This window comes from Cetorhinus maximus, chromosome 15, assembly GCF_964194155.1.
Source record: "Cetorhinus maximus chromosome 15, sCetMax3.hap1.1, whole genome shotgun sequence".
Taxonomy (NCBI): Eukaryota; Metazoa; Chordata; class Chondrichthyes; order Lamniformes; family Cetorhinidae; genus Cetorhinus; species Cetorhinus maximus.
The window spans coordinates 82,715,569-82,731,089 of NC_135893.1; the positions used below are offsets into that span (position 1 = coordinate 82,715,569).

Here is a 15,521-nt window from a genome sequence, read left to right on the forward strand (position 1 = left end):
CTTTGATCAAATTAATGGAAAGAAATCTCAGGAGTGTTGTTTTTGAAGGTTAATATCAAAGCAATCCCATTTCCTCTTTATTTCAGTGTTACACTGCAAACGGAGGATAACATTATCATGCAAAGATACAGAGGTGATGCGTTTCACACCTTTGGACCTGCTCATTCCAGTTTGTAATCCATGCCTTTATAAAGTGCATGTAGTTCCCTGTTGTTTTATTTTTATTTTTTGTTTTGCATGTCACACACTGATATTATTCTATTAGAAGATTTTTTGAAGCACTGTGTTTTACTGCTAAACATCCCTGCTGCCTTGGAGGTTATTCTGAATCTCATTACACACAGCATAACTGATAGTAGAACATACTTAATCACTGGACCGTTGACATTAATTATCTCTCACACTAGAGGGTGCTGGCGTGAAGCACAAGGCTGCACAAACAGACAGGACTGTGACTCACTCTGATTAAAGTTCACAAGCTCTGATTACTTTTCATACTTGTTTAAAATTATCGGCTCTTATGGGGTTATGTTTATGATTATGAGGAATAGGGGTTGTGTAAACAGCATCTTGCATTACACTCGAGCAAACAGAAGCACTCTGCACCAGTCACCCTGTAGCTCAGTGGGTTGTGTTTTGTCATTGTTGTAAGAGGGTCATTGGTTCAAGTTGTATTCCACAACTTGGAAAGCATAGTCTAGACTCCATGTTACAACAGTGACTACACTTCAATAATAGTTGGCTGTAAAATATTGTGGGATGTCCTGAGATTGTGAAAGGTGCTATATAAATGAAAGTTTTCTTTTCCTTATTGACTATGTGATTAGACTTTGGTAGGATACTGCGTGTCTTTGAATAATTTGTGATGCTCACAGTCTAGCCTCACACTTGAACAAAGTGCTGGAAAATAATTTGATGCTGTGGAACCTCACCATGACAAATATCAATACTTTCAGGGAAGGGGGAGAATAGTAAACAAAAATACTTTGCGATGGTTGTGGTTCAGTAGGTGGCACACTTCCCTCTGAGTCAGGAAGTTGTAAGTTCAAATTCCAGAGACTTGAGCATGCAATCCAGTGTAGTACTGACAGAGTGCTGCACTGTCAGAAACACTGTCTTTTGGTTGAGATGTTAAACTGAGGACCCAGCTGACCTCTGAAAAGATCCCATGGCATTGCAGGGAAAAGAACAGAGGCGTCTTTAAAGAACTGAAGTTTGATCATTGGGCTCATCATCTTGCAGTGACTTCAACCCAAAGTGACCCTGCTCATCTCTCTGGAAACTAGGATCTAGGGTACTCTCACCTGGACCGCTCCTGAAGCTGGAAGGACTGAAAATGTTTGCTTACTTACAGAAGTCTTTAAGGAACCTGCATTCCTTGAGTTTTCCACCCGTTGGTTCGGTGATCTTATCATGGTGCAGGAGAATAATTATCTTGCCTGTCTTAAACAAAAGAAAGTAACAATTACATAAGAGGTTGTTGTTGGAAAGGTTATTTCCTTTGTGTGTATGATTACTGCTAGTGATTTTCAGTAACTGGGGGAAACTGATGAAACAGATGCTACTTGTTTTGTCTATCCTTCAGGCTTCACTGTGGTTCTGGGAATAAATTTGCATCAGTGCCCTGACACTGGCCTAACCTGATGATCATTCTGTTCTACAGGGAAGCAAAGCCTCATTGTAATGCTAAAAACCTGGCAGAGCATGTCCCCAACCTGGGGCGTATTACATCTGTGAAGTGCAATTCCAACGGCAGTAACGTCAGCATTCTCATCAACAGGGTAAGTGCGGATGGAAGCTTGCTAGCTCCAATTAGACTTCCCTACGCAGCTGGGCCAGCAATGGTAACGATGATAAAAGCAAAAAACTGCGGATGCTGGAAATCCAAAATAAAAATAAAAATACCTGGAAAAACTCAGCAGGTCTGACAGCATTCTGCGGAGAGGAACACAGTTAAAGTTTCGAGTCCATATGACTCTTCAACAGAACTAAGGAAAAATAGAAAAGAGGTGAAACATAAGCTGGTTTAAGGGAGGGTGGGACAAGTAGAGCTGGATAGAGGGCCAGTGATAAGATGTCATAGACAAAAGGACAAAGAGGTGTTGAAGGTGGTGATATTATCTAAGGAATGTGCTAATAAGTGACATTAAGTGTAGAAAGCAAGACGAGCAAGGTACAGATAGCCCTAGTGGGGGGAAGGGATCGAAATAGGTTAAAAGGTAGAGATAAAACAATGGATGGAAATACATTTAAAAATAATGGAAATAGGTGGGAAAAGAAAAATCTATATAAATTATTGGAAAAAAGGGGGATCGGAAAGGGGGTGGGGATGGGGGAGAGAGTTCATGATCTAAAATTGTTGAACTCAATATTCAGTCCGGAAGGCTGTAAAGTGCCTAGTCGGAAGATGAGGTGCTGTTCCTCCAGTTTGCGTTGAGCTTCACTGGAACATTGCAGCAGGCCAAGGATGGACATGTGGGCATGAGAGCAGGGTGGAGTGTTGAAATGGCAAGCGGCAGGGAGGTCTGGGTCATGCTTGCGGACAGACCGAAAGTGTTCCGCAAAGCGGTCACCCAGTCTGCGTTTGGTCTCTCCAATGTAGAGAAAACGACATTGGGAACTTACGAATGCAGTAGACTAAATTGAGAGAAGTGCAAGTGAAATGCTGCTTCACTTGAAAGGAGTGTTTGGGCCCTTGGACGGTGAGGAGAGGGGAAGTAAAGGGGCAGGTGTTGCACCTTCTGCGGTTGCATGGGAAGGTGCAGTGGGAGGTGGTTGAGGTGTAGGGGGTGGTGGAGGAGTGGACCAGGGTGTCCCGGAGGGAATAATCCCTGCAGAATGCCGCTGGAGGGGGATGAAGGGAAGATGTGTTTGGTGGTGGCATCATGCTGGAGTTGGCAGAAATGGTGGAGGATGATCCTTTGAACGCGGAGGCTGGTGGGGTGATAAGTGAGGACAAGGGGGACCCTATCATGGCTCTGGGAGAGAGAGGAAGGTGTGAGGGCGGATGTGCGGGAAATGGGCCGGACACGTTTGAGGGCCCTGTCAACCACTGTGGGTGGAAAACCTCGATTAAGGAAGAAGGAAGACATGTCAGAGGAACTGTTTTTGAAAGTGGCATCATCAGAATAGATGCGACGGAGGCGAAGGAACTGAGAGAATGGGATGGAGTCCTTACAGGAAGCGGAGTGTAAGGAGCTGTAGTTGAGGTAGCTGGGGGAGTCGGTAGGCTTGTAATGAATATTGGTGGACAGTCTATCACCAGAAATAGAGACAGAGAGGTCAAGGAAGGGAAGGGAAGTGTCAGAGATGGACCATGTGAAAATGATGGAGGGGTGGAAGTTGGAAGCAAAATTAATAAATTTTTCCAGGTCCAGACGATGAAACTTGTTGCTACAGTGGCATTCATGAGGTTGGAGGTGCATGGTTTTAATTCCATCATATAATTGGTATAAGGGCAATTCCACAACTCTGTGCTGCTACCTGGTTGTTGCACTCATGGAAAGTGGGTCAGAGACATGGCTACAGCACTCTCATTGGGTAAAATTCTTGCCTCGAGATTAGAAGGTTGTAGGTTTAAGTCCCCTCCCAGGACTTACATACAAATTAGGAGCAGGAGTAGGCTACTTGGCCCCTTGAGCCTGCTCTGCCATTCATGAGATCATGGCTGATCTGAGTGTAACCTTGAGCACAAAAATGAAGGCTGACACTCCAGCAGAGCATTGCATTGTCAGAGGTGCCATCTTTCAGAAGCAATGTTAAACTGAGGCCCCATTGGTGCTCTTAGGGGGACCAAAAAGATCCCATGGCACTATTTCGAAAAAGAGCTGGGGAGTTATCCCTGGCGTCCTGGCCAATATTTATCTCTCAGTCAACAACACAAAAACAGACAGAGGGAGCATAAATGAAAAGTTGTATTGTTTATAAGACACCAGCCTGAGTACAATAAGCAAGCAGCTTTAGCCACTTAAGGATGGAAGGATCATATTACCTTTGAGAAGGGTACAGAGAGGTGCAACAAAGGTGATACTTGGGTCATTCTACAGCATTGTGTTAATCATCTGTTCACAGGGTGGATACTGTTGCCTGCGACAAAAATATTTTGCTGAGTTCCAAGAACAATGCTGAGGATAGGCCCTAGCACATGAGACTTTGAGTCACTTACTAGGGAAGAGCCTTTGGCTTCCTGTTGCCTTCCCTGTAGCTTTATCTTTCAAGTAATTTCTCCCAGGTGGAATGTAACCAAAGCTGAAGAGTCCCAATTGGGTGCCACCTGCTCCCATTGACCACAAGTTCCATAAGCATTCACACAGCAGAACACCAATTTGATAGTGTTTTTATTCAAATGTAAGACATTTATTAGTTACTTTTAATGGATTCGCCAGTTGGCAGTGAAAGCCATGTTTCTGTGTGGCTTTTTGGTATTCTACGGTCCTGCTTTTAGAGTCTCTGGTGTGTTAGGCTGAGGAAGGGGTGATATTCCTGTTTAAATATGTTGCTCTGTGTGGCTTCTCTGAACAATAAAGATTCAGAATGATGAATAGTTAAGTCCAACACTTCCTGCTAGTCTCTGGAGTTTCATTAAGCTTGTTTATACAAGTAGTATTGGGTTGTGACAATGGAACAAGTTGGCTCTTTACAGCTTCAGGACCACAAGTAATCCAAGCACTGAAACTGGGCTTCAGTTGTTGGAGCTGCCCTGCTCAACACATGACGGGGATCTCACAGTCTAATTTTATTTTAAAAAACAAGTATTCACTTTTTCCTAACTACGATCTGATTTTTCAAACTCCAGGGAGCAGGGTGAATTGGGAATCTCTGAGACTTTGTGGCCCTACACCACATTCAATAGGAAGAAAATCTGCAGGTGGGCAGGGCAAAATTCATTTTTAGATTATATTTAGAGTAATTTATTTCCTGTCCTTCTGGCAGGCTCTATTCTCAGGCACCTGATTAATCCATTGGCCTGTTCTACTGAACTTCAATTCTCATAGCGATGTGTGGGAAAAGTTGGTACTCAGCATGTGTGTGCTCTATTTTATTGATGTAGTTTGGAACTTTAGCCTGTATTCTGTTGTTACTGGGATATTGATGAAATGTGTTTGGTGTTTTCCTTCCAGCTGAATGGCACCCCAGATTCCAGAGTTTTCTTCTATGATGTGGAGATGGACACTCTGAATTACTTTGACTTTGAAACTGGGCGACCAAGCAGTGAAAGCTATTCTATGCCTCATGTGGAAGAGGGTGACATGGAAAAGTGAGTAAGTTGAGTTTGCTACTGAATGAGAGAAGTCCCTTATGGTTACTGAGGGAAGCTTGAAACTACACAAAAATTACATTTCAATAATGTGCCTCATACTGAAAGACCTCTCAGGGGAAAAGTGGAACTATGTGGGATGAAAAAGAGGAACAAACACTGACAAGTTAGGGTTTTAGGAGGCTTTTGAAAGCAAAGAGAGAAGTAATGAGGCTGGGTATTTAAGGTAGAGGGGTCAAGGGCAGGGAGATAGTGGTGAAAGAGCAACGGCTAATTGGGGAGGGAAGGAGCAACAAATGATGCTGAACCTTTTGTTTGATGCAACTGAGTGACTTGCCATGCACTACATATGAACATATGAAGTAGGAGCACGAGTAAGCCATTTGGCCCCTCAAGTCTGCTCTACCATTTAATAAGATCATGGCTGATCTGATTGAGGCCTCAACTCTACTTTCCTGTCTACCCTTTATAGCCTTTTACTCCCTCGTCAATCAAGAATCTATCTAACTCAGCCTTTAAAATATTTAATGACCCTGCCTCCATAGCTCTCTGGGAAAAAGAATTTAATGGATTAATAACCCTCTGAGAGAAAAAAAATTCTCCTCATCTCAGTCTTAAATGGGCAACCCCTTATTTTTAAACTGTGTGCCCTAGTTCTAGTCTCTCCCATAAGGGGGAAATATCCTCTCAACATGCACCCTGTCAAGTCCCCTCAGGATCTTGTATGTTTCAATAAGATTCTCATTCTTCTAAACTCCAATGGACTCAGGCCTAACCTGTCCAAACTTTCCTTATAAGAATACCACTTTATCCCAAGAATTAGTTGAGTGAACCTTCTCTGAACTGCTTTTAATGCAATTGTAACCTTAAGCATGGAGACTAAAAGTGTACACAGTGCTCTACATGTGGCCCACTAATGGGGGGAGGCGGTGGCATAGTGGTAATGTCACTAGACTAGGGAAGGAAATCTGCCGTCCTTACCTGGTCTGGCCTACAAGTGACTCCAGACCTACAGCAATGTGGTTGACTCTCAAATGCCCTCTGAAATAGCCTAGCAAGCCACTCAGTTGTATCAAACCGTTACGAAAAGTAAAAGGAATAATAAAACCGAACAGACCACCTGGCATCGACCTAGGCACCTGAAACGACAATAGAGCACCCAGCCCTATCAACCCTGCAAAGTCCTCCTTACTAACATCTGTGGGCTTGTGCCAAAATTGGGAGAGATGTCCCACAGATGAATCGAGCAACAGCCTGACAGTAGTCATACCCATGGAATCATACCTTACAGACAATGTTCCAGACACAACCATCACCATCCCTGGTTATGTTCTGTCCCACTGACAGGACAGACCCAGCAGAGGTAGCTGCACAGTGGTTTATAGTCGGGAGGGAGTTGCCCTGGGAGTCCTCAACATTGACTCTGAACCCCAGGAAGTCTCATGGCATCAGGTCAAACATGGATAAGGAAATGTCCTGCTAGTTACCACCTACCATCCCCCCTTAGCTGATGAACGAGTACTCCTCTATGTTGAACACCACTTGGACGAAGCACTGAGGGTTGCAAGGGCACAGAATGTACACTGGTTGGGAACTTCAATGTCCATCACCAAGAGTGGCTTGGTAGTACCACTACTAACTGAGCTGACCAAATCCTAAAGGACATAGCTGCTAGACTGGGTCTTCGGCAGGCAATGAGAGAACCAACAAGAAGGAAAAACCTACTTGATCTCGTACCCACCAATCTACCTGGAACAGATGCATCTGTCCGTGACCACATTGGTAGGAATGATCACCACACAGTCTTTGTGAAGACGAAGTCCCATCTTCACATTGAGGATACCCTCCATCGTGTTGTGTGGTACTACCACCGTGCTAAATGGGATAGATTTTGAACAGATCTAGCAACTCAAAACTGGGCACCCATGAGACACTGTGGGCTATCGGCAGCAGCAGAATTGTATGCAAACACAATCTGTAACCTCAACGCCTGGCATATTCCCCCATTCTACCAATACCATCAAGCTGAGGTTTCAAACCTGGTTCAATGAAATGTGCAAGCGGGCATCCCAGGAGCAACACCAAACACCTAAAAATGAGGTGTCAACCTGGTAAAGCTACAACACAGGACTATTTGCATGCCAAACAGCGGAAACAGCATGCAATATACAGAGCAAAGCATCCCACAACCAACAGATGAGATTTAAGCTCTCCTGCCACATCCAGTGGTGAATGGTGGTGGACAATTAAACAACTAAATGGAGGTGGAGGCTCCACAAATATTCCTATCCTCTATGATGGGGGTGCCCAGCACATCAGCGCAAAAGACAAGATCGAATAATTTAGAGCCATCTTCAGCATTAAGTGCCAAGTAGATAATCCATCTCGGCGGCCTCCTAAGCTCCCCAGTGTCACAGATGTCATTCTTCAGCCAATTCGATTCACTCCAGCTGTTTCTTGATATCATGTGAAGGTACTGGATACTGCAAAGGCTGTGGACCCTGACAACATTCTGGCAATTATACTGAAGACTTATGCATCAGAATGTGCCGCGCCCCTAGCCAAGCTGTTCCAGAACAGCTACGACACTGGCATCTATCTGGCAATGTGGAAAATTGCCCAGGTATGTCCTATCCACAAAAAGAAGGCCAACATCAATCTGGCCAATTACCACCCCAGAGCATAGTGATGTAAAGAGTCGTTGACAATGCTATCAAGTGGCACTTACTCAGCAATAGGGGGAGAAGGTGACATAGTGGTAACGTCACTGGACTAGTAATCCAGAGGTCCAAGCTAATGTTTTGTGGACAAGGGCTCAAATCCCACCATGGCAGCTGGTGGAACTTAAATTCAATTAATAATCTGGATTTGAAAAGCTAGTCTCAGTAATGGTGACCATGAAACCATGTCAATTGTTGTTAAAAACCCATCTGGTTCACTCATGCCCTTGAGGGAAGGAAACCTGCAATCCTTACCTGGTCAGCCTACATGTGTCTCCAGACCCCGAGCAATGGGGTTGACTCTTAACTGCCCTCTGAAATAGTGTGGCAAGCCACTCAGTTCAAGGGCAATTAGAGATGGGCACCAAATGCTGCCCTTGCCAGCGAAGCCCATGTTGCATGAAAGAATGAATAAATAAATAAATAGCCTGCTCACTGACACTCAGTTAGGGTTCTGCCAGAGTCCCTCAGCTCCTGACCTCGTTACAGCCTTGGTCCAAGCATAGACAAAAGAGCTGAACTCAAGAGATGAGGTGAGAGTGACTGCCCTTGACATCAAGTCAGCATTTGACCGAATGTGGCATCAAAGAGCCCTAGCAAAACTGAAGTTAGTGGGCATACCTAGCACAAAGGCAGATGGTTGTTGTTGTTGGAGTTCAATCGTCTTAGTCCTGGGACATCATTGCAGGAGTTCCTCAAGCTAGTATCCTAGACCCAACTGTTTTGAGCTGTTTCATTAATGACTTTCCCTCCATCATAAGGTCAGAAGTGGGGATGTTCACGAATATTGCATAATGTTCAGCGCCATTTGCACCTCCTCAGATACTGAAGCAGTCCGTGTCCACATGCAACAAGACCTGGACAATATTCAGGCTTGGGCTGATAAATGGCAAGTAACCTTCGTGCCACATAAATGCCAGACAATGACCATCTCCAACAAGAGAGAATCTAACCATCTCCCCTTGAAATTCAATCACTGAATCTCCAACTATCCACATCCTGGGGGTTACCATTGATGAGAAACTGAACTGGACCAGCCATATAAACACTGTGGCTACAAAAGTAGGCCGGAGGCTGGGAATTCTGCAGAGAGTAACTGGCCTCCTGACTCCCCAAAGCCTGTCCACCTTTTTACAAGGCACAAGTCAAGAGTGTGATGGAATACTATCAAATTGCCTAGATGAGTGCAGTTCCAACAACATTCAAGAAATTTGACACAATTTAGGACAAAGCAGCCCGCTTGATTGGCACCCCATCCACCACCTTCAACACTCACTTCCTCCACCACTGACGTACAGTGACAGCAATGTGTAGCGACTCACCAAGGCTCCATCAACAGTACATTTTGAAACCCACAACCTCTACAACCTAGAAGGACAAGAGCAGCAGATGCATGAGAACACCACCACCTGCATATTCCCTTCCAAGTTACACACTATCCTGACTTGGAACTATATTGCCATTCCTTCACTGTTGCTTGGTCACAATCCTGGAACTCGCTTTCTCACAGCATTGTAGGCGTTCCTACAACACATAGACTGCAACGGTTCTAGAAGGCAGCACACCCCACCTTCTCAAGTGCAATTAGGATTGGCAATAAATGTTGGCCCATCCAGCGACGCTGGAAAAGAAAATGTCCCATACAACTTTAGCAAAATTTCCCTACTTTTATATTACACACCCCTTGTAATAAATATCAACATTTCATTTGTCTTCTATCTTGCTGTACCCAGATATTAACCTTTTGTGATTCATGTACCAGGACACCCAGATCCCTCTGTACTGCAGAGTTCTGCAATCTCTGTCTGTTAAATAATACGCTGCTTTTCTGTTCTACCAGCCAAAGTGGACAAGTTCAGATTTTCCCACATTACACTCCATCTGCCAAAATTATGCCTCCTCACTTAACCTATCTATATCCCTTTGCAGGCTCCTTATGTCCTCTTCACAATTACTCTCCTACCTATCTTTTCTCGTCAGAAAATTTAGCAATCCTATAATCGGTCCCTTCATCCGAATCATTGCTATAAATTATAAATACTTGATCTCTTTGGTACTCCATTAGTTACAGCTTTCTAACCCAAAAATGCCTCATTTATCCCTACTTTCTGCTTCCTGTTTGCTAAACAATCCCTGCACCATAAGCTCTTATTTTGTATAGTAATCTTTGATGTGGCACCTTATCAAATTCCTTTTAGAAATCCAAGTACATGACACCTAAAGGTTCCCCATTAGCTGCGTTGCTTGTTACTTCCTCAAAGAATATCTTCCCCTTTCTCAAAACCATATTGACTCTGCCTGATTGCATTAAGATTTTCTCAGATGCTATAACCGCCTTAGTAATAGCTTTAAGCATTTTCCCTTCGAAAGTTGTTAGGCTAACTGGCCTGTAGTTTCCTGCTTTCTGTCTCCCTCCTTTCTTGAATACTGTTATGTCCGTTATTTTCCAATCTGAGGGACCTTTCTAGGGAATTTTGGAAAATTACAATCAATGCATCTACTGTCTCAGCAGCCGCTTCTTTTAAGAGCCAAGGATAAAGGCCATCGGGTCCTGGAGACTTATCAGCCTTTAGTTCAAATAGTTTTCTCAGTACCCTTTCCCTGGTGATTGTAATTGTTTTAATTAATTAATTAATTGCCCTCCCTTTCACCCCTTGATTTAAGAGCATTTCTGGGATGCTATTCGTGTCTTCTATAGGTGAAGTCAGACGCAAAATATCTGTTCAACGCTTCTGCCCTTTCCTTATTTCCCATTGCTAATTCCCCAGATTCACTTTCTAGAGGACCAATACTTTCGTTAGTTACTCATTTCCCTCTTAAATTGTCATGAATAGAATTTGTTTTTCCTTTTATGCCTGTGATCAGTATGTTTGCATGTAAAAGGTGAATGTTTTCTTATCCTCAGAGTGAGTATCTACATTAAATACTTTCAGAAGCAAGCTTTTTGTGAGTTTCAAAATAAAAGGTTATTTATTATCAAACACTTACCCCGAATTTGACATGATAATTTACTCACTAGTCTCTCACACACACTCTCTCACACATATAATGATTAGATACAGACAAAGGTAATATACTGTTACGAGCATATGAACATACAAACAAACGAACAACGAGCAGGAGTAGGCCATTCGGCCCCTCAGGCCTGCTCTGCCATTTAATAAGATCATGGCTAATCTGATAGTAACCTCAAATCTGCATCCCACCTACCCCTGATAACCTATCACCCCTTGCTTACCAAGAATCTCTGCCTTAAAAATATTCAAAGACCCTGCTTCCATTGTCTTTTCATAAGAATATAAGAAATAGGAACTGCAGTAAACCATTCGGCCCCTCGAGCCTGCTCCGCCATTCAATAAGATCATAGCTGACCACCTTGTGTTTTGGTTTCCACATTCCCATCTAACCCTGATAACCTTTGATTCCCTTGCCTAACAAGAATCTATCTACCTCTGCCTTAAAAATATTCAATGACCCCGCCTTCACCATCTTCTGAGGCAGAGAGTTCCAAAGTCGCACAATCCTCTGAGAGAAAACGTTTCTCTTCATTTCTGCTCTATAAGGGCAACCCCTAATTTTAAAACAGTGCCCCCTAGTTCTGGACTCACCCACAAGAGGAAACATCCTTTCGTTGTCCACCTTGACAAGGCTTTTCAGAATCTTGTATACTTCAATCAAATCACCACTCACTCTTCTAAACTCCAGTGGAAACAAGCCCAATCTGTCCAACCTTTCCTCATATGACAATCCTCTTATTCCAGGTACCAATCTAGTAAGCCTCCTTTGAACCGCCTCCAATGCATTTACATCCTTCTTTAAATAAGGAGACCAAAACTGCACACAGTATTTGAGGTGCGGTCTCACCAATGCCCTGTATAACTGAAACACAACGTCCTTACTTTTATGTTCAATCCCTCTTGTAATAAAGGATAGCATTCCATTAGCCTTCTTAATTACTTACTGTACCTGCATACTAACTTTTTATGACTCATGTACTAGAACACCTAGATCCCTCTGCACCTCAGAATTATGCAGCTGTTCTCCATTTAATGAATACTCTGCTATTTTGTTCTTCCTGCCAAAGTGAACAGCTTCACATTTTCCCACATTAAACTCCATTCGCCAGATCTTTGCTCACTCACTTAACCTATCTATATCCATGTCTTCTTCACAACATACTTTCCTACCTATCTTTTGGTCATCTGCAAATTTAACTACCATGTCTTCACTCCCCTCATCTAAGTCATTGATGTAAATCGTAAAAAGTTGAGGACCCAGTACAGACCCCTGTGGGACTCCACTCGTCACATCCTGCCAATTCAAAAAAGACTCATTTACATTTTCAGGAAGAGAGTTCCAAGGACTCACAACCCTCAGAGAAAAATTTCACCTCATCTCTGTTTTAAATGGCCAACCTTTATTTTCAAATAGTGACCCCTAGTTCTTGATCACCCCCGCAACAAGAGGAAGCATCCTCTCCACATCAGGATCTTATATGTTTCAATCAAGTTGCCTCTTACTCTTCTAAACTCCAACGGATACAAGCCTAGCCTATCCAGCCTTTCCTCATAAGACAACCCACCCATTCCAGGTATTAGTCTGGTAAACCTTCTCAGAACTTCTTCCAACATATTTACATATTTCCTTAAATAAGGTGACCAATACTGTACACGATACTTCAGATGTGCTCTCACTAATCTTCTGTATCACTGAAGCAAAACCTCCCCATTGTTGTATTCAATTCCCCTCGCAATAAATGAAAACATGCTATTAGCCTTCCTAATTACTTGCTGTACCTGCATACTAGCCTTTTGCAATCCATGCACTAAGACACCCAGATCCCTCAGCATCTCAGAGCTCTGCAATCTCTCACCATTTAGATAATATGCCTCTCTTTTATTCTTCCTGCCAAAATGGATAATTTCACATTTTCCCACATTATAGTCCATTTGCCAGGTCTTTGCCCACTCACTTAATCTATCTATTTCTTTTTGTAGCCTCCTTATGTCCTTTTCACAACTTACTTTCCTACCTATCTTTGTGTCATCAGCAAATTTGGCAGCCATCCCATCCATTCCTTCATCCAAGTCATTTATATGAATTGTAAACAGTTGAGATCCCAGCACTGATCCCTGTGGCACACCACTCGTTATATCTTGCCAACCTGAAAAAGACCCATTTATGCCTACTCTCTGCTTCCTGTTAGCCAGCCAATTTTCTATCCATGCCAATATGTTACCCCCTATACCATGAGCTTTTATTTTCTGCAATAACCTTTGATGTGACACTTTATCAAATGCCTTCTGGAAATCCAAGTACAGTACATCCACTGGTTCTCCTTTATCCACAGCACATGTTACTTCCTCAAAGAACTCCAATAAGTTGGTTAAACATGATTTCCCTTTCACAAAACCATGTTGACTCTGTCTGATGTCCTTGACACTTATCCAAGTGCCCTGCTATAGCTTCTTTAATAATAGCTTCTAAAATTTTCCCTATGACAAATGTTAAGCTAACTGGCCTGTAGTTTCCCGCTTTCTGTCTCCCTCTCTTTTTGAATAATGAAGTTAGATTTGCTACGTTCCAATATAATAGAACTTTTCCCGCATCTAAGAAGTTTCGGAAAATTAAAACCAATGCATCAACTATCTCGCTAGTCACTTCTTTCAAGACTCTAGGATGAAGTCCATCAGGACTTGTCAGCCCGCAGCTCCAACAATTTACTCAGTACCACTTCTCTGGTGATTGTAATTTTTCTGAGTTCCTCCCTCCCTTCTATTTCCTGATTTATAGCTGCTTCTGGGATGTTACTTGTATCCTCTATAGAGAAAACTGATGCAAAATACCTGTTCAATTCATCTGCCATTTCCTTGTTTTCCATTATCAATTCTCCAGACTCACTTTCCATAGGACCCAACACTCACTTTGTTAACTCATTTCTTTTTTAAATATTTATGGAAACTCTTACTATCTGCTTTTATATTTCTGGTTATATTTAGCTTTCTCTCATACTCTAATTTCCCCCTCTTTATTTAACTTTTAGTCATCCTTTGCTGTTCCTTATATTCTGTCCAGTATTCTGGCTTTTCACCTTTCTTTGCACAATTCTATACTTTTGCTTTAAGTTTGATACTAACTTTAAACTTTCTAGTTAACCATGGATGATGTGGTTTTTCTTACTCATTGGAATGTATCTATTCTGTGTATTCTGAAATATCCCTTTAAATGTTTGCCACTGCAACTCTGTTGACCTATCACTTAACCTAATTTACCAATTCACTTTAGTCAGTTCTGCTTTCATGCCCTCATAATTGCCCTTATTTAAGTTTAAAAACATAGTCTTGGACCCACTCCTCTCTCCCTCAAACTGAATGTAAAATTCAAGCATATTATGGTCGCTGCTACTTAGGGGTGTCTTCACCATGAGGTCATTAATTAATCCTATCTCGTTGCACAATACCAGGTGTAATATAACTTATAGTCATCTCAGTCTCTTTCATGAAAGGCCTGTAGTTTCTTAGATGCAGTTGATGCTTTAACGTTGAAATGAAGGTCTTGTAAAGCAAGGGATTTTCAGTAGACTGTGATGTTGCTTGTATTCCAATTTCTAGGAGGTTGGTCCGTCCCTCAGGTGCGGTCTCCCACTTTCAAGGTTATTGCTGTTAATTACCTTGGTTGCTTGCTGACTTGTAGCTAGTTTGATGGCTTTGTGTGGAACCCTCTGCAATCAAATTCTTGCTCGTTTAAAAACAAACAACAAAATGATTCCCTCATCATGTGACTTCCACAAGTTTAAAGTCCTTTTTTCCAAACAAAGGGTTGTTTTATGTTGATTCCAATCATCCTGTATTGTCATTTGACATCTTGAGATTCACCCAGTCTAGTTTGGATGAGGGAAACTATCATAATGCAATGGAAGGTTGACATGATCTAGTTACACCCATCTTACACATTGAGTACAATGTCTCCTTTTGCCCAGGGTGAAACTGAAAGTCAGGTCGGTTGGAATTCTATAGTCCTTTTGTGTTGATCCGTCATTAAAGAAAGGGATGTATGGATTCCCTGGAAGGCTGTGAATGCCCATATTCAATTAGGTATTTGCTTGAGACTTAGGACTGTCTGAAGCTGAAAATGCCAAAAGCCACAAGATTTGCAGCAGCCATTTTAGAAGTCTGTGTTTTCAGTTTTTGAAAGTATAGAATGAAAATTCATAATATATGCTGGGACATAAAATACTTGTAGGAACTATCTGTTTTCTAGCAAGCTTTCTCTCAACTTCTAATTCTTCCCTTTTTTTCAGTCATTCTTTACTGGTTTTAAAATTCTGTCCAATTTTCTGCCCTAATACTAATCCTTGCAGAATTTTACACTTTTTCTTTCAATTTGATGCTACCCTTAGTTACCTTAGTTAGCCACAGATGGTGCATCCCTCTCCTAAAATCTTTCTTTCTCACAGGAATGTAATTTTTGCTGAGTGTCATGAAATATCTCCTTAAATCTCTACTGGCCTACCCCTTAACATAATTTCCCTGTTCACTTTAGCT

The 15,521-nt window shown here is 42.3% G+C and overlaps 1 protein-coding gene across 2 annotated transcripts in view; it reads left to right on the forward strand.

Annotated features, from left to right (window-relative positions):
- Nucleotides 1-15,521, forward strand: part of ift140 (intraflagellar transport 140 homolog (Chlamydomonas)) — a 142,578-nt gene that overhangs the window by 42,202 nt on the left and 84,855 nt on the right. For both annotated transcript variants that reach the window (XM_078558728.1, XM_078558729.1), the window contains 2 exons: nt 1,664-1,781; nt 5,121-5,257. In XM_078558728.1, coding sequence (XP_078414854.1) covers nt 1,664-1,781; nt 5,121-5,257 — 255 coding nt within the window. The remainder of the gene's footprint in view (nt 1-1,663; nt 1,782-5,120; nt 5,258-15,521) is intronic.